Consider the following 24,817-nt stretch of genomic DNA (forward strand, 5'->3'; position numbering starts at 1 on the left):
TCACCTGGGACCCCAGTCCCCGCTCCTGGACCCGGGACCAGCCCTTTACGCTGGCGGGGGCTGCCGCGGGCTACGAGGGCGCCCCCTCTCCAAGGACACACCGCGCGGGGATGCAGAGCGGAGGCCGCGGGGTCGCGCAGGTGCAGCGCGGGGCGGGGCTGGGGCCGGGCGCGCACCTACGCGGGCGGGGGCGTGGTTGGGGGCGTGGCCACGGGCGGAGCCGGACGTGAACCGCCACTGGCGGGGGCGGGGCCTGGGGCGTGGCCGGGGGCGTGACCGGCGCGCACCTCCACTGGCGGGGCGGGGCCGGGGGCGGGGCCGGCGCGCACCTCCACTGGCGGGGGCGTGGCCTGGGGCGTGGCCTGCGCGCACCTCCACTGGCGGGGGCGGGGCCTGGGGCGGGGCCGGGGGCGGGGCCGGCGCGCACCTCCACTGGCGGGGGCGGGGCTGAGGGCGTGTCCTGCGCGCACCTCCACTGGCAGGGGCGTGGCCGGGGCGTGACCGGGGGCGTGGCCTGCGCGCACCTCCACTGGCGGGGGCGTGGCCGGGGCGTGGCCGGGGGCGTGGCCGGGGCGTGTCCGGCGCGCACCTCCACTGGCGGGGCGGGGCCGGCGCGCACCTCCGGGGCGGGGCGGGGCCGGGCCGGGGCCGCCCCTCCTCCCGCCCCACCCGCGCGCTCGGAGCCCGGGATTAGCGACCCAGGAGCCCGCGCCCCGCGGCGCCGCCGCCACACTTTCCTGGGAGCGGCGGCCGCGGCGGCACCATGAAAAAGTCGTCCTCAGGTGGGCGCCACGGCCGGAGCGGGGAGGGGGAGGGGCCGGGGCCGGGGCCGGGGTCGGGGCCCCGGGACGAGCCCCCCTCCCTGGGCAGAGGCGCTGGCGGGCGGGCGGGCTCGTGCGGGTGCGTCCCCCGGCCCGTGAGCGCAGCCCCCGCCCCGCCCCGGGATCCAGGGTCCTCCAGGCCGTGACCCCTCGACGGACGGCGCTGCCCTTCGCTCCGAGGCCGCGGGGGTGCGGGGTCGGGGTCGGGGTCGGGGTCGGGGCCTCCGGCCGGGCTGGCCCGGCTGCCGGCCCCGGGCAGGGGCGCTCAGGTGTGTGCAGGGGCCCGGGGGCCCGGGGGCCGCCCTCCCTGCGCGCCCTCCTCACCCGGCGCCCGCGAGCCTCGCCAGGGGCCTCGCCAGGGGCCTCGCCAGGTGCCGCCGTCCGCGGTGCGCGCGCGCGTGCGTGTTGGCGGGCGCGGGGGGCGCCCTGGGGCAGCCTCGGGGCTGGTGGTCGGGGCCCAGCCCCGCAGCATCCTCTGCGGATGAACTGTTAGTTACCCTCTACCCCGTGGGGCAGATGGGACCTTCCAGCAAGGCCCGGGCTTGGTACCACGGGCCCACCCCGCGGGTCTCAGCGCCCCCGCCCCGCGTGCTGGCATCCTGACTCCGCGGCAGGTGTGCCCTCACGCAGGTGGGGGAGGCCCCCTGGTTCCGGTTGCTCTGAGGTCCCACTTCACAGACGGGCAAACAAGCCACAAGCATGGAAGGGCGAGCAAGGGTCATCCAGACCTCTGTCCTTTCTTTCTTTCTTTTTTTTCCTTTGTGGGTACCCCCACCCCCACCCCCCAAGGCTCCAGGCAGGATCCAGGGTCCTCCTCAGTTCTCAAATAATAACTGGCTTCTCCTCTTTTGCTCACCTTGCAAACTGTGCTCTTTCCCTTAATCTATTTGGACATGAAGTTTTCTGCCAAGGACTCATGAACTGATTTTTGCTGATAAGAGGACAACATCATGGGACTTTGTCGGAGCTGAAGAGGCCATTCCCGCCACCCCCCCCTGTCTTTGGGCCATTTCTCAGTCTCCTGCTTTCCACATTCAGGAACTGAAATGAGTAATAAAGAATAACTTGTCTCAAAGAGGGTTACTCAGAATTTCCTTCAAAATGCCCTCCTGGGTCCGGAGCTTAGAATGCCAGCTCTCACCCCCTTGCTGCAGACAGCGCGGCCCTTCAGACACCCCCTGAGCCCTCTCCGCTCTATCTTGGAAGCGTGGGCGCGTTGATGTGATGGTGGAGGAGGAGGGGGCTTCCAGGTGGCACATGCTGGGGTTTGGCACGTGGCCTCCCTTCCTCCCCAGCATGCTCCAAATACTTGAGATGATTGTGGGCATTGCCGTGTGCGGCTCCCTCCCCGGGATCACTAGCCCCGCTCTTGCCCTAGGCTCCTTGCTCCTTGCACGTCACATCCTGCTGGTGGATCTGGACAGCAGGGATGATATGGGTCCTGCTAGGTCATAGGTCCTTGGCCTCTTCCTGGGAGACTTTGAGACCATCCCACATGGGTGCCAGAGGGTCTCCTCTCTTCCACGCCTTCTCCCCCTCCCCCTGCCCCAGGTAAATTTAAAAAAGAGGGATGAAGCTTTGTGTAATAAGTGGAAGTAGAGTTTATGGGGTGAGTAGGAACCAGCTCTTGTAAAGGCAGCCTCCGTGGCTCCTGTGTTTACCTAACGGGGTGGGGCCCTGGAGGATGGGAGCCGGAGAAGCTTGGACCACTTCCAGTTTGTTCCCTGGCTGGCAGTGGTCCAGGGCGGGTTGGGTCACTCTTAGAGTTGTGTGGGATCGGGCTGGAGGGGCCTGGCCCAGGGGCGGGCTGGCCTCCGGCCTCCTCTGGGCATGCCGCAGTTCGCCTCACCCCCCACCCCCAATTCTGTAGGGATGCTTTGTGGAAGTCAGACTGACCCCTGTGTAGCGTCAATGCCACGAAATTAAGGAAAATTTGTGTGAAAAATCCCCCAGGGTTGAAAATCCTTGGAGGGCTTTTATTCACTGCCTAGATTGAGTGGGATCATTGCTTCTGAACCTATTTATGGGCTTGGAAATAAATCGAATGATGGTAATGGTGTCCTCTGCAGAGCTGGTTTGGAGCACTCATGAGTCTCTGAAAAGGGGGAGATTTTTAAGCTATGCTTTGGGGCAGATCCCAAGTGTCTCAGGTCCGTTTGCGTTTGCTGAGCACACACTGTGCGTTGGGCACGTACTACCGGGGCCTCGTGGGTACAAAGATAATTAAAAGATGGGGGGGTCCTCGCTGCTGCATTCTCCCTGGGGAGGCGAGAAGGAGACGAGACGAGACGAGACACTAGCTTGATGACACCCTCCCGACCTGAACCATAGGCTGCCAAATGCTACCGAATGCTCTGGAAGGAGGGACCCCAGGCGAGATGAGTAGGAGGCAAGATTGAACTGGGCCTTGAGAAATGAGAGGTGGGGGGTGGGTGGAGGATGAAAAAAAAGGCTTTGCGAGTGGGGAGCAAAGCAAAGGCCCAGATGGGGGCTTCAGGGCGGCAGCTCCAGTGTGGCTCTTGGCTTTCCCCGGATGCACCTCACCGGCGGCTCTGGCTCCCGCTCCGGCTCCGGCTCCGGGGCAGCAGGGAGGCCCAGGGGCTAAGTGCGGGGCTCCTGGAATTAAACCCGAGTCTGGCGCCTCCTCGACTCGATCTCGCTTCATTTGTTAAACAGGGTTGATGCTGATTTGTTGTGATGATTGCATGATCTCGCGCACAGAAAGGCCTAGAAAGGCCGGTGGCTGCTTCCATCTTCATCGTTCTTACGGGCAGTAGGAAGGCCGAGAAGGCCAAATGTCCCTGCCTTTCCCGAGAAGCCTGGAGGCTTCCTGGTCCTCCCTGCAGCTCTGTTGCTTTGGAGGCCCGGAGCGAGGCCCAGGCTTCTCCCTCTGCCCCTTGGCGCCGGAGCCGGCTGAGATCTGAACCCCCTCTGGTTTTCTGGTTTTCTGAGTTTGGAATGAGGTCACATGGACCTGGCTCCCCTGGCAATCCTCACTGGGAATCCTCCCGTGGGGCCTCACCTGAGGCCCCCAAACCACAGAAATCAGGAGCAAGGGGGGTGGGGATTGGTCTGTGTGTGCACTTGGGAGCTATTCTGAGATTCTCTGTGGCTCTCAGGACATTGGCAAAGGGCGCCCCTGGCCTACCAGGGGTTAAAAAGCTCTGCACCCAGGTGACCTCTCTAGAGGCCTGGGTAGGAGGCTGGACCCCAGAGGAATGGCCTCACAGAGGCCCCTGGAAAGTGTGGCTTTCCTTTCACCCAGTGCCCTGGGAGCTGACTTATGGGAAGAGAGAGGAACCTCCGAGAACACTTCCCTAGTGTGCTAACCCCGGGTTCCCCGCTTGCAGGGTAAGCATGGCCAGGGGGCTGAGGCAGGGCTCTTCCTCTTCTTTGTCCCCCCCCCCCCCCAAGCCAATGTGCTCTGGCTCAGCTCGGGACCTGGGCAGAGAGACAGAGCTACCTCGTGCACCGAGTCTAGCCCCGTGGACTTGTGCCTAGGACCCTGGGACTCATGGACCCCTGAAGCCCCCCAGTCACGAGCAGGAAGGCTGAGCCTGAGACCCGGGGCCATCCCCCTGGCTGGCCTGTTGCAGGAGTGGGGAGGCAGGCTCGGGCCTGGGCCTGCTTGCGCTTCTATGTGACTGTGTGGCTGCTCAGAGTCACCTGCTGGCGGCATCTCCCCAGCCAGCCCCGAGGGGTTCTGAGAGTCCTGCAAGACACACCTGAGTTTGAGGCCGCCCACCTTTTTCCCGGAAATCTGCTGCCCCTCCAAGTAACCAGTTGGAGGCAGGACAGGTGCAGAGGGGGCATGAGATTGCCCCTCCAGAGCAGAGGCCTAGAGCCCATGACCTAGGTGGACGTGAGGGCGGGCTGTGTGCTCAGAGCTCCCAGAAGGGTGTCAGCGGAGGGCATCTCACCTGAGGACCCTGCGACCCCACTAGCAGGGAGAAGGGGCTCCCCACGCCCCACCCCTCAACGCCTTGGGCAGCCCTGAGACTCTCCTGCCCATCCCAGGCTGCCCCACGCGGCTGGGGCCTGGGGGTGGGACCTCGTTTCTGCACTCTGTTTGTCCCTGCGCAGCGTTGCGTGGGCCGTGCAGTTTGCCTAAGATGTGCTCGATAAGGAGGGTTCAGCACACGGCGGCGCAGGGCCCAGCCAGGGGCGAGGAGCGCCAGTTCCTGGGCGGATCCAGCTGGTGGCCTTGGGGGAGGGAGGCCCCAGGCCCCAGGGCCTTAGCCTCTGTGTGGGGAGGGAAGTGGCTGCTGGGCTCCTGGCTCTCTCTGTTGGGGCTATTATCGTGGCCTGGGGACTTGGGGGGATCCGCGGGTGCGGGTGGCAGTGGGGCCCCCTGGGGACCTGCACAGAGCCCACGGGCTGCAGCGCCCACTGTGCTGAGGGCCCGGGTCTCCCAGAGGGACGTGGGCTGAGCAGCGGGGTGCCTGTCTCCCCAGATTCCTGGCCAGTTTTGACTGTCCCTGTGGGTTCAGCCGCTCATCCCCAGAGCGTCTGCGGGCGCTGCTGATGCCAGGCTCTGAGCGTCCTTCCTGCACGCTGGTGGCTCCGCGGAAAGGTGGCCTGCCCTTGGGTCTCCGAGGTTGAGTGTGGCACTCCGCGTGGCCCGGTTTCTCTCTGCCTTATCTCCGTGTCCCCGCCCGGGCCCGGGTCCATTGCAGGCTGCGTGAAGGGGGGCATTGAGCTGCGGCCGGTGGAGGGGGTGGCGGCTCCCGGGCGTCTTGCTGTCAGTGGCCTTTTGGAAGCTCTGCGACAACTGCGCTTTGTTCCCGGCCTAATCTGACCTGGTTCTCTGAAGCGTGACTGCTGGCAGCCTGCGAGCCTCCAGGACAGCAAAAGGGGCAGCGGCAGGGAGAGGAGACGATCCGGGTCACAGGGTGGCCCTCGAGCCCCAGCTCCCTGTCTGCTGCGGCAGGAGCGCACATCACATGTCCTCTGGTCCTCCCCCAAGCGATGCGGGCTGCAGGCCCCAGCCCCCATGTGTGGGCCCCCCAAAGTGCTGGGTGGGGAGAGGAGGGCCTCTGCCCTGCTGGCGGACGCCCCCTGGAGAGTCGTGTCTTCTGCTGGCCTGGGGTTTCAGAGTGGGGCCGAGATAGGAGGATGGGGCGGGGGCTTGTCCACTGTCCTCTCTCTGGCTGCCGGACGGGCTGTGGTCATCCCCATGGGTGGCTTACGGGGCGGGCAGTGCCACCGAGGCTGTGGCTGGGCCTGGGAACGGGGGTGCTGGTCCCATGGAAGTCCCTGCGAGCTGTGCCAGGGCCCCTCGTCCCGGCCGCGCCAGGCGTGTCGGGGCAGCAGCTGTGTGCCCGGGCTGGAGACGGCTCCTGGGGAGTGTGGTTACCGGGAGGGGCCGGGCAGGGGCAGGCTGGCAGGCCGCCTGGGGCTTGGCCTGCACCCCTACCTGACCCGCATCCGGGGGCTTTCACAGAATTCCCATGGACCGGGCCTCCTGTTTCCACCCAGGATCAGATCCCGGTGGGAGAATAATGCTCCTGTAACCCAAGCCACTTGGAAGTGGGTTAAATCCAACCCCTGTTGTCTTCTAACCTGTTAAGGACCCGGCTAATCAACCCGGAGGGATTTGGGAGTTAGTTTGCAAAACGCTGTAATAGAACCGTGACTTGGGTTCTGTAGCCGCAGGTTCAAACCTGTGGGTGTCGAGGGGCAGGTGTTAGACTGTTGTACAGAGGTGAGCCAGTGTAGACGCTGCAGGGGACACAGGCGGTGGTGCACACATCGGGGGGTGCCATGAGGCCGGAGAGGGGGAGGGGGTGGGCGTCTGGCCGAGGTGGACCCTCCGCCGCACGGGCGGGCGAGTCATTCTGGATGGCAGCGCCTTCCTGGCAGCCGGGGGGCTGGCGCTTCAGCAGCCAGACCTTTGCATACATTTTTGGGGGGTTTGTTTTCTTAAAGAAAAGCTTTTTCTAAAATACACACTGTGCATCTCGTCTTTCTCTTTGGTCTTCTTAAAATTTCTCCCCCTCTCGGTTGTTCACTTTGCTCATTACTCATCACCAACGAGAATAGGAAATTGAAAGAACAAATCGTGCCGTCCCGGCGGTCGTAACACTGCTTGTTGAGCCCCCTCCGCCACAGGCACAGGCGTAGCGTTTGATTTGATTCTCAGAGGTGTAAAACATATTTCCCAGAGGTACGTGTTCCCTAGGGAAACCACTTTAATTCTGTCCTTTCCACCTGAGATGGGATCTCATGCATGGATCGCAGGATTCTGACTTGATGGCTCCCCAGAGCGGACGTCCCTGGTTTGCTGATCCCTCCTCTTACTAGCCGCTGACCCTGCCCCTCCCCTGGGATCGTGGGGGGCCCCGAGGCTCGAATCGAGGCTTCTGTGCCAAGCCGACCTTGTCACAGTAGCCGCGCTCCTAGCTGGGGGACACGGGCTGGTTGGATACTGAACATTTCTCCAGGTAATTAGCTTAATAAAACATTGCGCACGATGACTCCTTTTTTCCATCATTCCTGGGATTGCATCCAAAACCAGACAAGTGTTCTGACTGCAGCGTTTTATAAGGAGGCCCGATGAACAGCAAATGCCGTTCGCTCTGCTTATCAACCCACGTCGAGGATTGACTTGTCTAGAAGGTCAGCCCCAGGCCCCCGTGGGATGGCATTTGGAAGCCGAGCCTTTGGGAGGCGATTTCCGTTGAGACAGTCTTGAGGGTGCGGCCCTCATGGTGGGGTTGGTGTCCCTATAAGAGGAGGAGACTGCAGTGCTCCCCCTACCTGCCATGTGAGGATAAAAATTTTTTTTAAAATTAGAAATCAATAAAAGATAAGTCCACTTGCCTCCAGGGCTTGATTCCTGTCTCTGGCTGGTGTGCGATGCCAGGGCGGCCACCCTGGGGCCCTGCTTCCCTTCTTTGGCCCCTACGGATGGATGCACCTGTACCCTAGGAGGTGTCCTTTGGCTTCTTTGAGCCAGCCTAAATGCCCTGGCCACCCCCGGTGACCGATCGCCTCTCCTGGCGACCATTCCTTATGCTGCCTCGTTACCTGTGCAGCGACTTCTACTGGACGCCGGGCCCCACAGGCCAGTCGACAGCGCTGCCTGCACAGCCGCCTGCCTAGCCAGGCTTCCCAGGGCCCTTGCACCCCTGACCTCACCTTTCTCTGGGGCGTGCCCTCCTGTCATGCTCTCCCCAGCATCCCAAGCTCGAGCGAAGCACATCTACCTCTTTGGTGACTCGGGGGGATAGTAAACAGTGGGACCCCAAGAAGACCCATGCACCTTCCTGTAATCTGGGGACGCCTTCCTACAGCTCTTTTTGGCTGCAGTCAGCAGTTTCTGATGGCTTATCCTCAATTTCCCCTAGGGTCCCTGGGCCCTTTGTTCATCTGCTCATCTTTCTTACAGGAATAGTTTGTTCATGGCTTGTATTTGGGTGTCTGACCAGGACACAGAAATCACTCGAGGACTTGGAACAGAAGGGCTTCAATGTAGGCATTTTGTTCGGGGGATGATGGAAAGAAGCAGCTAGGGGCAGATCCAGCTTGCATGAGGTCTGTATGACATGATTCCCTGTTTAGAATGAGGGAAGAAAGAACACCAAATTGTAAATTTTATTGTATTTTATTTTTTTTAAAGATTTTATTTATTTACTCATGAGAGACAGAGAGAGGCAGAGACACAGGCAGAGGGAGAAGCAGGCTTCCTGTGGGGAGCCCAATGTGGGACTTGATCCCAGGACCCCAAGATCACGCCCTGAGCCAAAGGCAGACGCTCAACCACTGAGCCACCCAAGTGCCCCAAGATTTTATTTTTTATTTATTTATTTATTTATTTATTTATTTATTATTTTCAAGATTTTATTTTTGAAGTAATATCTACCCCCAACGTGGGGCACGAACTCATAATCTCGAGATCAAGAGTCACACGCTCCACCGACTGAGCCAGCCAGGTGCCCCTAAATTATAAATTTTAAACAGCAAATACCATAAGCCCCAGAAAAGCCAGAAAAATAACAATACTCTTATCAATCAACTACTTGTCTTTTTCCCAGAAGCAATGGCTTGGCCACATACTCTGATCGCTTCTTTACATAATGACTTGGTAACATCATTTTCTCGTGAGAGACTAGAAAGTTCATTCATCTTATGGTTAATCAAAGTTTTTTTTTTTTTTTTTTTACTTTTGGTTATTTGAGATGCATTAAAAAGTGTGAGTTCAGGGGCACCTGGGCGGCTCAGTCAGTTGAGCATCAGACTCTTGGTTTCAGCTCAGGTCTTGATCTTGGGGTGGTGGGATCAAGCTATTCGGAGCTTGTCCCTCTTCCCCCATACCCTCCCCCAAAATCCCAGCTCGTGCGCACGTGCACTCTCTCTCTAAGATAAAAAAGGCAAAAAAAAAAAAAAAAAGGCAAAAAAAATCTTTAAAAGAATACTTGCTGCCCTTTAAAAAAAAGTGACTTCACCCAGAGTTTGTAGTACTGCCACAATTTTTGCCCTATGAACGCAAGAATTCTGATAAATACTATTAGGACAATTTCGATTCACCGCCTTCGGCCCAGAGCGTGATCCTGGAGTCCTGGGATCGAGTCCCACATGGGGCTCCCTGCACGGAGCCTGCTTCTCCCTCTGCCTGTGTCTCTGCCCCTCTCTCTCTCTCTGTCTCTCATGAATAAATAAATAAAATCTTAAAAAGACAAAAAGGAAAGTATGGGGCATCTAGAACTGTATATTTATTTCCGACTGGGGATACTTTTTGTTTTGACTCACGTGGAAGGGAATCAAGTTCTCTGCTCCCGACTTGTGTCTGGGGGTCGGAGTGGTTTTCCGTGGGCTGGCTTCTGCTTCCATACGTTCCACCCCACCCCTACCCCTGCTGCCCACATGTTTCCGGCAGGCACTCGGGTCATGTTGGTGTCTTATCCCTGGTGATCCTGCACAGCAGACAGATTGGAGCAGTGATTGGAAGGAGTGTTGCTGGACTTGCACCTCGGGGTGGCGCGTCGTCACCTAAGTAAACACAGAAATAACTATAAACTATGTAAATATAACCCAGCCGAGTCCAAACTACACATCTCCCCGTCCAGCCTCTCCGTGGTGGGAGCCCCCAGATGCCAGCGGCGCCTCCCCTGGTACCTTACACAGGAGCCGTGTGATGGGCAGGGCCTCAGAGTCCACGTAGACCGTGATTTTAACTGATCGGATTGAAGATATTTTCTGTTGTGCAAATTCTGCAAAAATGTGGGTATGTTGTTAGGGTCCTTCTCGTGCTAGTCGAGGGCCCTGGAGCTTATGGTTCCTTGGCTTCGTGGAGACAAGCTACAGGTGATCAGCAGGAAGCTCCCAGCCCCCAGGTCAGAGGGTCAGAGGGAGGAGCTCGTGTCTCCAGTCCAGGGGCACCTGCAGGTAGTGGGGATAAAGGTGAGCTTGCCAGGCCCGAGCTGCAGCTTTCAGCAGAGATGAGAGCTGTTGCGGGAGAAACTTCCAGGATGGATTGAGGGGGTAGAATCTACCCCGTTTCTCCCGTGCTCCCACCTTCTAGGCTTCTCCCAAGTCCCCCCTACCCCCAGCCCCACACTGGTTGGCAGACCTGGGGACCCTGTCATCTGTGGCTGACAGCCCTCCTGCCGCTCAGACGAGCGCCTGGAGGGGCAGCGAGGAGCCGAGGGATCCGCTTATGCTTAAAGATGATCTGTCGTTTGCCTGAAATTCAGACTTTGCTGAGTGTGTATTTTATATGACGAACGTCGTTTATGTAGGTGGGACCCAGAGATGGCCAGCTGGTGGGCCCTGGGGGGAAGAAGGGCTCTGCGGGACCTTGCTCAGCACCGATGTCGTGGGGCAGACTTGGCTCTCGGGTGACCTTGCTGCCTGGTGAGGGTGGTCAGAGCCCCCGCGTGCAGAAGCCGCTGGCACCTTCCCGGCCTGTGCGCCCAGGCTGCGAGCGCCGCCACCAGAGGCCAGGCCACTCCGGGTCCCTTGTTTCCCCGCTCCTTGAACAGCGCCCGGTGCAGCTGATGCTCATGAATGTTTTCATCTCGGAGATGCGCCCACACAGGCTCAGAGAGATGGAACACCCGCCCGAAGATGCAGTCAGAGCTCGGGGCGTCCCCGGGAGGGCACCCCCTCCTCCCTCGCCTGTCCAGCACACCAAGGGCGGAGGCTGGGAGGAGAGGGAGGAGCGCTTATCGCCTGATCTCAGGTTCCTCTCAGGATAAGCCTAGAATCTGACTCTTCACTCCCACCTGCGACCTTTGACTTTGCTGGAGCCTCTCCCAGCTTCTGTGGGCCCTGGGGAAAGGGGTGAAGACGGTGCGTCCCGGGGCCCCCACCCCGGGCTCAGAGGCCGAGGGGCAGGCGGCTGCGGGCCAAGGTCGCTGTGACCTCCCCGTCCTTTCCTGAGAGACTCGAACTCAGGAGTTGGAAGAAAAAAAATTGAAAATGGATTCTTTTTTTTTTTTTTTTTAAGATTTTATTAATTTATTCATGAGAGACACAGAGAGAAGCAGAGACACAGGCGGAGGGAGAAGCAGGCTCCCTGCGGGGAGCTCGACGCGAGAGACTTGATCCTGGGACTCCAGGATCATGATCCGAGCCCACCCGGGCGCCCCAGATGCTTTTCTTTTCTTTATTAAAAATGAACGTTGGTGCAAGTTTTCACAGTGCCTCCTCCTGCAAAACGGTGACTTTTTAAAAAAAATTTTATTTATTTATTCATGATAGACACAGAGAGAGAGAGGCAGAAACACAGACAGAGGGTGCAGCAGGCTCCATGCAGGGAGCCCGATGCGGGACTCGATCCCGGGACTCCAGGACTGCGCCCTGGGCCAAAGGCAGGCACCAAACTGCTGAGCCACCCAGGGATCCCAAAACGGTGACTTCTTGATTGGGGGAAGGTCCTGTCCAGACCTCATTCATTGTTGGCTCGGAGCAGAACGGGGTGCACGTGTGTGTGTTTCGGGGGGCGTCACCCTCTGCCGGGGTCAGGATGTCCAGGCTGTGCGCGACCCTGGGCGGAGTCGGTGGCTCCGAGGCTGTGCGTGGCCGTGCGCTCATCAAACCCGAAACTATCGATAATACGTGAACTCGAGAGTCTAGTTAGATTCCTTGTCTCCTCTGAAGGGTGTTTCAGTCTCGGGGGTTCAGAGCCCGACACGTCACACCTTCCTGGCGTTTGTCACTACTCTGGAGTTTGTGACCTTGTATGAAATGGCTTTTGCCCTGGCCTCGGAGTTTCTGGGGTGGCCGGGGTCTGGGAGGGGTGAGCGTCCAGATGTTGAGCCCCCCTGCCCCAAGAGTGACCGTTTTCCTCTGGATCTCACGCTAACTCACACTCGGTGCCCGTGCATGAGCGCAGGGGCAGCCGAGCTTTGTTAATTCCTAATTATAGATCCCTGGGTTCGGGCTGGATGTGGGGCTGGTGAATAACGAGCATAATAATAATTTGAAAATGATGATGATTATGATGAATATGCTACTAATGATAATAATTATGCAATCCATTGAGCGCTTACCTCGTGCGAGGCGCCCTGCCGAGTGCCCGGAGCGTGGGACCTCGTCTAATCTCGGTCACACGGGTGCGGCCGCCACGCTCCGTCCGCGTGCTGCACGCGGTGGCGGGGACCCGACACTGGATCGGGAGGTCATTCCCCACCCCGGGGTGGGGGGAGGTGCACGCAGGCACCTGGCGAAGCCTGGGTTTGAACCCTTGCTCCTCTGCCCACCGGCCGTCCCGCCTGCCGGGCCTCGGGGAACTCACGCGGCTCGGTCGGGGATGACTCCAGCCAGCCAGATTCCAGATCGCCTCCTCTCCCCCGGAATATGTTTTATTTTAAAATCACATAAAAATAACTCAATTCTCAACTGGAACAACTGAGCCCTTGGATGGCTCGGAGGCCTTTCCGGCTCCCTCTCCGCTGGGCTCCGCCGCGGCCGGGAGCGCCGTCCAAGGAGCCGGATTTCAGTAGCTCTTGGCCGGGGTGTGGCCCCGGGAGGCCGGGCAGCGGGCGGGAGCCTGGGCGGGGGCGGGGGCCGCGGCCGCCACCTCCTGTGTGCCCGGCGCCTCCTCCGTGCCAGGGGCTGCCTGGCACCGGCCGTGTGTTTTGGGAAATCGGAAAAATAAACAGCATCAATAAAACAAAAGCTCCACCCAAGAAATCTGAGACAGATGCTGTTTTGGTCGCAGCGGCCGCTGCAGCCCCACCCCGGGGCTTGGGGGGCGTCGAGCCCAGGAGGGGCTGGGGGACCAGATGCCCCGGGTGTGGGGTGGGGGCTCGGGGACCTGAATGGGACCTCTCCCCTTTTCCCTTCGCCCGAAGCAGGGGCAAGGGTGCGGGTGGGCGTCCAGCCGGCCCAGGGGATGTCGCAGCCGGAAGTGAGTCAATCCACAGGAATGCTGGGCCCATTCCTTCCCTGTGTCTCACCCCCGACGTTTCCATACTGGGGACTGACTGGCTTCAGAGGCACAGCCGTGGCCCATGGGGGCCACAGCGGGACCTCTGCGCGGCTCGTCACCCGCGTGTGCGTGTTGGGGCTGAGGGTGATGCTCGGGGCCAGTTACACGCAGTGTCGTTCCCACTCGGGTCACAGCCGTCGTGGGGGGAGGCCTGCGGAGGCTGGGGATGCTGCGCTCACGCCTGGGCAGCCCTGGGAGCGGGGCCCGCGCCCTCCGCGTCCCCCCGGCCCCGGGCCCCCACCGGAGCCACTTCGGGCCACCCTCTCCTGTCTCACAGGAGCTGCCGTCGCAGAAGCCCGATGCAAGACCCGCCGGCACGGCCCGAGGCCGTAGTTCCCGCTCGCGTCTGGCAGGCCGGCCTGGAACCCCGCGTTCTGGTTGGACGCCCGAGAACAGATGGTTTCCATGGCTCAGCCGGGAGCCGATGTCGGTCAGGGCAGGTGGCACCTGGAAGGATGCTTGCGTGTCTGCCGGGTGAGGTCACCGTATGTCAGGGTTTGCCGGAGGAGCAGACCCGCGGGGGACGGGCTCCTGTGGTGGCCGAGGCCGCAGGACACCGCAGGCTGCCGTCTGTAAGCCGGACACCCGGGATGCCGGTGCTGTCATGCAGCCCGAGTCTGCAGGCCCGAGAACCAGGGGACCCGAGGGTGGCCGTCCCCGTCCACGGGCAGGAGAAGCCCAGTGTCCCCGCCAGGCCGCGAGCATCCTCCCTCCTTTGCTCAAGCCCACAGCACCGGGGGCACGGCCTGCTGCACTCAGTCCGCTGATTCACACGCCAACCTCGTCCAGAAACACCCTGGCACCCTCACGCTCCCAGAAATACTGTGTGGCCAAATATCCGGGCACCTGGGCATGCGGTCAAGTTGACACGACGTGGCTGGGGCGGGGCAGGGGCTCTGCAGGGGAACTTGGCATCTGGGGACTTCTGAGCCTCTCTTCCCTGAAATGGCAGTGGTGGCACCTGCCTGGGGGACTGAGTGGGGAGAGGACACAAGCTGGTGACTGTCCTAGAGCCTCGGCGAGTGGACATGGCTCACCATCCCCCTGGCCTCCTGCAAGGGACAGCTTGGGCCTCCTCGCCTCCTGGAAGCCTCACTGGTCACTTTGAGCCCTTGAGTCCTGTGCCACGTGCACCTCTTGGTGTTGTTCAGGGTGTGTTCAATATCTGAACCCCAAATACTGGAGTACCCCAAATATTGGAAGACCCCAATATTGCACATCTTGGGGTCCTCCCCAGCTCCGGAAAGCGGCCCAGGCTTAGTGGTAGGTGTCTCACTACCAGACCCCGAAGGACGGACTGCACCCCGTTCTGTCGATGTGGAGAGCATGCATGTCGCCGGGGAGCTGGACATGAAGCCAGGTCTGCAGGCCGCCCTGCCTGGGGCTCTGGAACCTTCAGGATCGGTGCTGGCTACATCCACTCGCCGTTGCCCATAGTTCAGCAGCGGGTTTGTGGGACGAATGAGGGAATGAATGAATGTCACAAGAGCCTCTGTGGAGGCACTCGGGACCCCAGCATTCCGGGTGGGGGTCAGATGGTGGAGGCTGCGGGCAGGTTTCTGGCTTAGCCCTGGGCCCCTTCTGCACTCCTCCTGCTGTCTGTGGGGAGGGCCTCTGTTGGCCAACTTGGGGTGTCCCTGCAGCTCCAAAGCACGGCCTGGTTGCCCAGGCAGGCCCTTTCCGGATCCCACGGATACCCTTCCTGGCAGCCTCAAGCTTGCTCGGCTTAGCACCTCAGCAAACCTCCTCGAGTTGGGACTTGCCTGCCCTAAGCCTCTGCGGGGAGCACGCGCTGCCGCCAGGGGTGTGTGCGGGGACGGAGCACGTGCAGCACGAGGCTGTGTTAATCTGGGCTCTGTTCTTGCTCCCTCCTGGGGGTGTGGGAGAGAGCAGCTCCTCCTCCACCCTCCCACATCCAGCCTGGCTCTGCCCGGCCCCAGAGCAGAGGGGGCTGCGTCCGGGACCCTGGTGCAGGGAAATCTCAATTCACGATACGGGTAGACGTGCATGGTCCCAGGGGGTGGCTGGTGCCTGACTGGGTGCCAGCACCACTCGCCAGCCTGCAGACAGGCAGGGTGGTGCGGCACCCTTGGCCAAGCCCCGATTTTGGAGTTTGATGGACATTGGGTTCATTCTGGGCTCAACTCCTAGTAGCCGTGTGGCCTCAACCCCACTGACATTCAGCTGTAAGGTGGCAAATGTGTGCAAAGGGTTTGGCCTGGTGCCCACCAACAGCCGGCATCCAGACGGCAGTGGCTGTCCTTGCGGGTGGCCACCGGGTCTGGGTGTCACCTGGGAGGACGAGGGAGCCCGTGGCAGGAGGACAGGTGAGGAGATGCCCAGTGGTAACCACCCCACCCCCCAGCGGCCTTGTGTGACCTTTGCCCTCTGCCCCTGTCTTTAGGAGTCACGCGGACCTCCAGCAACCGTCTCCGGAAGCTTGGCGACCCCACTGGCCCAGGTAAGTGGCTTGTTCAGCCATGATCCCCAGCGCTCCGTCCCGCCTGCCTTCCCAGGTGAGTGGGGCCTCTTCCCTGCTGCCCAGGGAGGCACTGTCTTTGGTGGCTCTGCTGCAGGTGGCTTTCAGGCCCGTTGACCACAGCAGAGGCCTGGGGGTACAGGACAGAGGGCAGAGGGGAGAGGTGGACGTGGATGCCATAGGGCGCGCTGGCCGAGGTGCCCAGGGACGGGCGGCCCGAGGGAGGGTGGCTCTGACTCCGAGCGGCTCTGGGCCGGTGGGTCCATGGACCACGGCGCCTGTTCCCTGTGACCCTGCAGAATGGAGGGTGCTCCCGTGACAGAGCGGACACACAGCCTTGACCCGTGTCATGTAAACGGGCTCCCGGTGGTGCTGGCCGAGCTCTTCTCCCTGCTGCTTCGGTGTGTGTGTCGTGCTGGTGGCCTCTTGTGGAAGAGGACACTGAGGCCCAGAGGTGAAGGGCCCCGCCTCCCCTAGAGCCCACATCCTACCTCCTAGACCAGCCCTGCCCAGCAGAGCTTCCCGTGGCGGTTCCACGTCCACACTGTCCAGTACAGTGGCCACGCGCCGCACTGAGTTTTTTACTCATTCAGTCACTTGTGTACAATTACTCAATTAACTGAATTTCCACTTAATATCCACATGTAGCCGGCAGCTGTGAAGTTCGACAGCTCTGGATCATTCTGGCCGCCCCAGAATTCCTTACCCAATGGTCTTGAGCCCATTTCCGGGGCCGTTGCAAACTGCCCCGAGGGCTAACCATCGGAGTGGCACCTGCCCGTGGGCTGGGCACCCCCGGCTGGTGGGGCGGCCGAGGGGCAGCTCCTCGCCCAGGACGGGGGTGGTAGTGTCGGGGCGTGTGGGTGTACAGGCCGGGATGTCCACAGGGCCGTGTCGGAGGCCCCTTGTGGTGTGGGATGGGGCCGGGTGTGGGGAGGGAAGGGTGACGCCCGGCTGGAGGTCTCCGGGGCGGCCGCATGATTCACATCCGTGGTTAAGCAAGAGCTCCCCACTCCCGACCGCCCCCCCCCCCGCCCCGGAGCTGCGGCGGGACACCAACCACTGGACTGCCCGGCCCCGTCGTCTTTCTGGGGCAGCTTTTGTCTGGGGCTCCTTGCCCCTGCAGCCGGAGAGCTTCTCTGCCTCCCTCCCTTCCAGCAGCCGGGCTGGGTCCCGGGGCCTTGCCCCGTGATCGGCCGCGAGCAGGCTCCTGAGTTTGGGGTTGAGGTCTCAGGAGACTGGCGCCCCGGGCTGTGTGGACACCGTCTCCTCTGGCCATCGCTGCCCTGTGCTCAGCCCGGCCGGTTCTGTGCCGTCAGCACTTGGCAGCCGCTTCCATGGCTCCGCTTGGAAGCCTAAGGCATAATTTGCCAAAGCCCAGAGCTGCAAGCCGGTGATCTGGGTTTCGCTTGGGACCGCCTGCTGACACACGAAATCCTCTCTGGGGGGGCTGTGCAGGCTCTGGCCCGGGACACCCTTTCCTTGTCTTCCTGGCTCCTTCTCTGATCCCTGCCATCCGGGGGCTACGACCGGGGGCCAGGTGGGGTTCTTCCCTGGACCCCCAGCTTCTCAGCTCCCCGCAGTCCCTCTGGCCCTTGCAGGATCCCCCTTCAGAGCTGCCGCCGTCCCGCTCCTGCCCCGCAGCCTGACCTCTCGCCCACACTCTGACTGGTCTCCTGCGTCCAGGACCCCAGACCCCCAGTCCTCCCAGAGGGCAAAGGGCCGTATGACAGCGTCCCCGCCGCCGCCCCTGTGAGCTCAGGGTCTTCGCGAGGCTGTGTTTGGGCCCAGGCCGCAGCTGGCCGATTCTGGCACAAGCCGCAGCCCATCAGCTCAAGCCACATCCATGGTCAAGCCTTCGATGAACTCACTCATTTTCTGTCCTTTTTCTTTTTTTTTTTTTTTTAATGGAATTGGTAGACATACAAAACACACTATAAAGAATAAAATAACCAACCAGCCATGCACCCACCATATTCCCCTTGAGAAATAAGGGGTTGCGAGTGCGGTCTGAGCCCCCGAGTCACCCTCCCCATGCCTCTTCCCACCAAGATGACCACCTGCTTGTTTTAGAAAAACAAAACAAAACAGATTTTAAGATTTCATTCATTTATTTGAGAGACAGGCAGACAGTGAGAGAGAACACACGAGCAGGGGCAGAGGGAGAAGCAGGCTCCCCGCGGAGCAGGGAGCCCGATGTGGGACTTGATCCCAGGACCCCGGGATCACGACCTGAGCCGAAGACGGACGCTCACCCACTGAGCCACCCAGGCGCCCCGTGACCACCCGTTTGCATTCAGAACTGGGCACCGCCGGGCATGTCTGTGCTGCTGCCTGTGGACTGCACGCGTCTCGCCCTGCAGACCGGCAGCATCACATCGAGTGTCCAAGGGGAGTCGGCTGCTGGTTACTCTTTGCTTTTTCACGCGACGGGTTGACTTTGAGGCTTACCCACGCGGGGCCCACGTAGCTTTAGTTCATCTATTTTGACCGCAGGCGAAGGCAGGCAGAGCTATGTACCCACGGTTGCTGGAGGCCCACGGAAGCTTCCCTCTGTGACAGACGCTGCCGGAAACGTTCTCATGTGCCCCGTGCACACGTGTGTGTCCGCAGGCAGATGATGCCCACACTCAGGCCGCCGGAGTGGCCTCCCAGTCTGGTCTCCCACGCTCACCGACTTTCTGGGCCTCCCACGGCCTCTCTGGGCGGCTGCCTCCAGGCCACGGTCCCCGGCCAACCTTTGTCCTGGTTCCCACAGCACTTGCCTCGGTCAGCGTCCTCACCTCCCGCGGCCCGGCCCAGCCAGCCTGCCCCACCGTCCCCGCTGGGATCCCTCAGAGCCTTCTTTTGCCCTGACATCCGGTGTGCTCTGGGGTTGGTGACCTCATCCCTTCTTCTTCTCCTTCTTCTTTTTTTTTTTTTTTTTTTAAGATTTTATTTATTTATTCATCAGACACAGAGAGCGAGGCAGAGACACAGGCAGAGGGAGAAGCAGGCTCCCTGCAGGGATCGATTCCAGGACCCCGGGATCACGCCCTGAGCCAAGGCAGATAGATGCTCAACCACTGAGCCCCCCGGGCATCCCATCTCATCCCTTCTGTAGGGTCCTGAATAACGTCCCCCGCAGAATTCATGTTCACCCAGAACCTCAGAAAGTGGCCTGACTTGGAAATAGGTCTTGAGTTAGTTAGTTAACGAAAGTTAGTTAGTTAAGGATCTTGAGGTGAGATGCTGCTGGAATTAGGGTGGCCCCTGAACCTGATGGCTGGGGTCCTTACAAGAAGGGGACAGATACAGGCGCGCAGGGGAGCAGGCAGAGATGGAGTGAGGTGGCCACGAGCCCGGGGACGCCGGGGCCCGGAGCTGGAGGACACAGGAGGGGTTTTCCCCGTAGCCGCCGGAGGAAGCGTGGCCCTGCCGATACCTTCAGTTTGGACTTCTGCCTCCAGAGCTGGGAAGGGATCGGTTTCTGTTGTTTTAAAGCCTCTCGGTTGGTGGTGGTTTGTCAGGGCAGCCCCAGGAAGCGCCTGCACCGCCCCGCGGGCTGCTGCGGGTGGACGACCCTCTACCCACCGAAGGATCTCCCCGAAATGCTGCTGTCTGGGCTGCGTCTCTTCCCTTTCCACTCACGAGCAGGGGCCCCATGGGATCCCCTAGCGGATGCTCCCGCTGCTCCCCGGGTCCCCCCACCTCCATCCTTGCTCCAGGCCCCGTGAACCTCAGCCTCCCGCCAGGACACCCCGTTGTCCGCAGGGCCCAGCTGCCATTGTCACGGCCGCGTGGGCTAAAGGGGGAGAGTGTGCCTCTGTGACGGGGGTGGTCGAGGAAGACACTGCCGGGGCCCGGCTGCCCCTGGGGCTCGCCCTGGGCCCCCACAGGCACCCCTCGCTGGTGCTGCTGTGCCCACCCACTGACACCTGCTCCTCCGTTGTTTCTCTCATGTCTTGTGTGTCAGCCCGGTTCTCCACCCCGGTCCTCAAGGTCCTCAAGCAAGAAACCTCAGCGTCGTCCTTGACCTCTGTCCCACGCCCGGCACCCTCAGGTCACCGAGATCTTATCAACTCCTCTTCGTCCCCCCACATGACCCTTGGATGGGCGGCCTCGTGGCCTGGGCCTGGTCAGGCCTCAGTGTCCCTCCTCACCCGCACCCCTTCTCCCCACGGAGGCTGCTCTGCTCCCGTCAGCGTGCAGTGGCGTTTACCGAGACCCACCTGTGTGCCCAGGACTGGGCTGTAGGCTCCATCCACGTGATGATTCCACACAGACCCGTCTTGGGCCTCTTACTTAGAGAACCCTCAGTCCCCTTGTCCCTGCAGGATAAACCGCAGTTCCCGTCCCCCTTCCCGAGCTCTCGCTCCCGCCTCCTCCCTCCTTCCCACGGCCACAGCTCCAGGATCGGTCCTGCACCTTGTCACCTCCGAAGGCATCGTCTCTCTGGGGTGACTTTGCCCCCACCTGTCCCATCTCCGTTGGCAGGTTGGCCTCCCCCCCCCCCCCCCCCCACGGCTGGATGTTCTTCCGACAGCCAGCTGGCAGGCTGTAAATATTGTTGGACTGAGCTTGGTGTAGGACAAGCTTGGGACCACCGGCCAGAGGACAAGCTTAAAATAGAAGTATCTGCCTTTTTTTTTTTTTTTTCTTTTTTTGCCTTGGCTGAAAAGTAGCTTTTCTCCCTGTTTGTCTTCTGGTGAAGAAACTCGTGGAGCATGCGGTGGCCCCAGGGAGCAGGGGGGGCAGCACACCCGTTCCGCGGCGGGCACACGTGGCTGCCCTATGAGAGGCGGTAGATGGAGAACGTTGGCGTCGTCGCGGAAAGTTCCGCCGGGCAGTGCTGGTCGGGACGGTCCACGGCGCGGTCCTCAAGTCCGCTGTTCACCCAGCGAGCGTTTGTAGGGCGCCTCGTGTGCAGGCAGGATGTTGGGCCCCCATCGAGTGAGAGACACCTGCTCCTGGCAGGGGGGAGTTCCAACCTGGGGGGCCCCGGGGCAGGCTTTCCCTGGCCCGCGTACCCCGTGGGTCCCCTTGCTCCGCACGGTGCCAGCTCGGGCCTGGCTGCGGCCCGGGATGGGTGGCTGAGTGCGGGGGCCGTGCGGGCAGGACCTGGCCCATCTGGGCCTCTTCTCTGGCGCAGGCCGGCCCAGGCGGCACCGGCATCCCCGCCGCTGTCCCCAGGGCAGACGGTAGCCGCGTTGTGTTTATTTAGGTGCAGCAGAAACTTGCTGCACAGTAAGAAGCAGAGAGAAGCTTCGTGAGAGGAGCGCAGGCGGCCCGGCCCAGGATCCGCCGGCCGAGGGTGCGGCCGCCCCGCTGGTGGGTACCGTCGCAGCGGCTGCGGAGGGTCGGCGCCAGGGGTTGGCGCGTGGGGGTCGGGGTGCAGCTCTTTTAACTCCGGGAAGCAGACGTCAGCCGTTGAGTCTGGGGATGAGCAGGAAATGAATGGAAAAGTCATTTTTTTTCTTTTTTAGAGCGAGTTCCCCGTAGCATGGAGCAGATTATGGAGGACTCGGAGCTGGGGGGGGAGGGGGCCCGAGAGGCTGAGCCCAGAGCCTCAGGAAGTCTCCTTTCGGCCGGGCTCCCCTTCGCCCACCTCCTCACGGCCCCTCCTCAGAATGCGCACTGGGGACAAGTCCACGGGTTGGTCCTGCCGACCCCTTCCTGGGGCCCACGCTGCCCACATCCTCGGAAGCATCCTCCTGGCCTGGTGGCGGGAGTTCAGGGCACCCTGGGGACACCCCTTACCTGGGTGTCCCCTCCCTCCTGGGTGTGGGGGACGGGCAGGTGTGCTTCACGGAGGGGCCGAGCCGCATCTTTAAAGATAAAGCCCTGGGGATCCCTGGGTGGCTCAGCGGTTTGGCGCCTGCCTTTGGCCCAGAGCGTGATCCTGGAGACCCGGGATCGAGTCCTGCATCGGGCTCCCTGCATGGAGCCTGCTTCTCCCTCTGCCTGTGTCTCTGCCTCTCTCTCTCTCTCTGTATCTATCATAAATAAGTAATCTTAAAAAAAAATAAAGATAAAGCCCTCCTCGAACTCCTCCTCCTTACCTTGTACCGTGCCCCTCGCTGTGATGGTGACATCGGTGGCGGTCAGCAGTGTGCAGATGGCAGGTGCAGAGCTGTTGGGGGATGAAGGACAGAGATACCAGCTTGAGGACTGTCTGGAAGAGGCTGGTGGGCCTCGGTGCCCACCCCGGGGACGTGGGCCGGTGGCTGGGAGCCGGGGCCTGCCGGTTGGTGGGGGGGTCCTGCCTCCCCCAGATGGCAGGTGTCGGTCCAATTTGGGAAGTGCTGGGTTGAAGGAAGCCCCAGCCCCCTCACAGGGACAACTCACCACATTTACTATGCTAATGTGCCGGAGGAATCTAAGGCAGGCATCTAGTTTTATGTAACCGCAGAGCCCTGTCAGTGAAGGATGCAGCCACGTGGGGACCCCACTTTGGGGATGCAGGTCCGGCCTGGCCAGTCGCCTCCTCCTCCCCCTGAGTGGAGAGTGCTGGTGCCTAGACTGGCCCTGGGTGAGCGGCGGGGGGTTGGCTGCCCCCTTCTCCCACGGCCTGGCCTCACCCCACCTCTGTGCCTGGGCTCTGAGCTGGCTCATGACTAACCCCGGCCTCACTGGAGCCAATCGGCGCTGCCAGGTTTCTGGTTTCAAATTATCCCCTGCTTGGGCCAGAATGCTTGGATTTTTAGGCATGGCTGGGGGAATGGACGTTGAGCCAAACTATGCCGGGGGAGAACCCAGGGTCAAAGCTGTGCTCGGCAGCTGTACCAGCTACAGCAGGGAAATCACAGCCTGCGCGCTCAGCGCCTGCGGGAGGGCCCACCACCAGCCAGGGCCCGGCCTCCCCAGAATTTCCACCGGCGGGCCTGTCTGCGGGGCCTTCCGGGACCTGCTTGCCCCGGTGGGGATTGGTGTCGGAGAGAGTACCATGTGGTATCAAAGGGGCTGCTTCTTTTTTTTTTTTTAAGATTTTATTTATTTATCAGAGACACAGAGACAGAGAGGCAGAGACACAGGCAGAGGGAGAAGCAGGCTTCACGCAGGGAGCCCGACCTGGGACTCGATCCCAGGACCCCAGGATCAGGCCCCGGAGATGGCGCTAAACCGCTGAGCCACCCGGGCTGCCCCATAGGGGCTGCTTCTTTATGTGTTTTCTGTCGTTTCTAAATTCAATACAATGAACGGATATTATGTTTACAATCAGAAAAACCAGTAAAGAGTACTTTTTCAAAGTCAGGAAAGAGATTTAATGAGTAAACAACAACAACAAAAATCTCCATGATTCCCATTGTTTTAATGCAAGGATTGTTAGTGGTTGGTTGAACAGGATGTTTTTAGAAGGGAATGGAATGGGGGCACCTGGGTGGCTCAGCAGTTGAGCCTCTGCCTTTGGCTCAGGTTGTGATCCTGAGGCCTGGGGATGGAGTCCCACATCGGGCTCCCTGCATGGAGCCTGCTTCTCCCTCTGCCTGTGTCTCTGCCTCACTCTCTGTGTCTCTCATGAATAAATAATAAAATATTTAAAACACAAACAAACAGAATGGAATAGAATGACCAGAAGACGTTTTACGGGGCCGTTGGCCTTTGGCCCGCAGTGTCTGGGTGGGTCCCCGGGGGGGCTGGAACGGATGGCCAGGGACGTGGCGGCTTGCCACCACACAAGTGCATCCTCTCGAGGTTCTGGAGCTGGAGGTCTGAGATCGAGGTGTGGGCAGGGCTGCGCGCGGCTCCTCCAAAGGCTCCCGGAGAGGATCTTTTCCTGACCTCTTCCTGCTTCTGGGGGGACTGTGGGGTCCTCGGTTTGTGGCTGCATCCAGCCTTCAAAGCAGGGGCCTTCAAGTTTGTCTCCGCTCTCCCTTCGCATCCCTTCCCCTGTGTCTGTACCTCGACACTCCCCTCCTAAAGGAGTCAGGAGGACGGGATGGCATTTAGGGCCCAGCCTGATAATCCCGGCTAATCTCCCCGTCTCAAGATCCTTCATGTAATCCAGTCTGCAAAGACTCTCTAAATAAAAGGTCCCATTTACAGGGATTAGGATGTGATATCTTGTCACTCAGCCTGTCTGGGACCTCCCTTGGCTGAGAAACCACCCCCCCACCTTCCCTCAGCATACAGGCCACTTCTGGGGCTTCCAGCCCCAGGCTTGGCTTGGGGGTGGGGGTGGGGAGATGGTTGCTACTTGGTGGCCCCCACCCCCAAGGAGACACCCTGGCTACAAGGGAGACCACATTTGGGGTCCTGTCCCAGGCAGGAGGGGATGGGAATTTTGCCGGCACCATCCAGCAGGTGTGCACGGAGCCCCCCCTCCCCCCCCTCCCCCGTAACACATGCTTATGTGGCCATGTGGGACCCTGTGGGACTGGGATGCAAACTCAGGATAAATCAGAGCAAACTGGCCAATGCTGTTTCATCCAAGGAGGGGCAGTGCTCCTCAAACCAGCCCCTGTGGCCAGATGCCCCCTTTTGCAGGAGAACTGGGACATCTGGAGTTCCCAGCAAAATCGCCTGAGCTTCCCTTGACACGTGGGCACCAATGTGCATTTTCTTTTAATGGGGTCTGGCAGACAAAACCTGCTTCCGAGTCTCGGGCCAAGGGCTGCCACTTTTGAGCTCCCGAAGGAAAGAAGCCTGAAGAGCAGAGGGGGTGCTCCCCCCGGCCCCCCAGCTCTGACGGACTCTGGTCAGGTGCTGGTGGGGTCCCGAGGTTGCCCGGGGAGGAGCCCCAGAGGACCCCAGAGGAGCCCCAGAGGACCCCAGGGAAGTGCAGGAAGCCGCTGAGGCCGCCCCCCCCCCCACCGCCTGGCCTTGGGGGGGGCCCTCCCAGAGAAGTGCTGAGTGTGGGGAACTGTGCTGAGCAGCCAGGCTCCCTCCCCGGGGACAGCTGGGGACGCACTGACTCATGAGTCAGTGGGACCTTCCAGGAAGTCTCTCTCGCACCCGCCGCAGGCCCCCCCCCCCCCCCCCCCCCCCCCCCCCCCGTGGGACGGCCAGTGGCCTATGTCACCGCCTCCGACAGGACGGCCACAGGGGCACCTTTGCCGGGCTCCTTGTAGTCATTGTCGTCGGGGCAGGTGCTCCGGAGCC

At 61.0% G+C, this 24,817-nt stretch overlaps 1 protein-coding gene across 1 annotated transcript in view; it reads left to right on the forward strand.

The window, feature by feature from the left end:
* The first annotated feature begins 707 nt into the window (after positions 1-707).
* Positions 708-24,817, forward strand: part of SEPTIN9 (septin 9) — a 143,604-nt gene continuing 119,494 nt past the window's right edge. The window contains exons 1-2 of the mRNA XM_041723918.1: positions 708-782; positions 15,662-15,718. Coding sequence (XP_041579852.1) covers positions 764-782; positions 15,662-15,718 — 76 coding nt within the window. The 5' untranslated portion in view covers positions 708-763. The remainder of the gene's footprint in view (positions 783-15,661; positions 15,719-24,817) is intronic.

This window comes from Vulpes lagopus, chromosome 12 (assembly GCF_018345385.1).
Source record: "Vulpes lagopus strain Blue_001 chromosome 12, ASM1834538v1, whole genome shotgun sequence".
NCBI lineage: Eukaryota > Metazoa > Chordata > Mammalia > Carnivora > Canidae > Vulpes > Vulpes lagopus.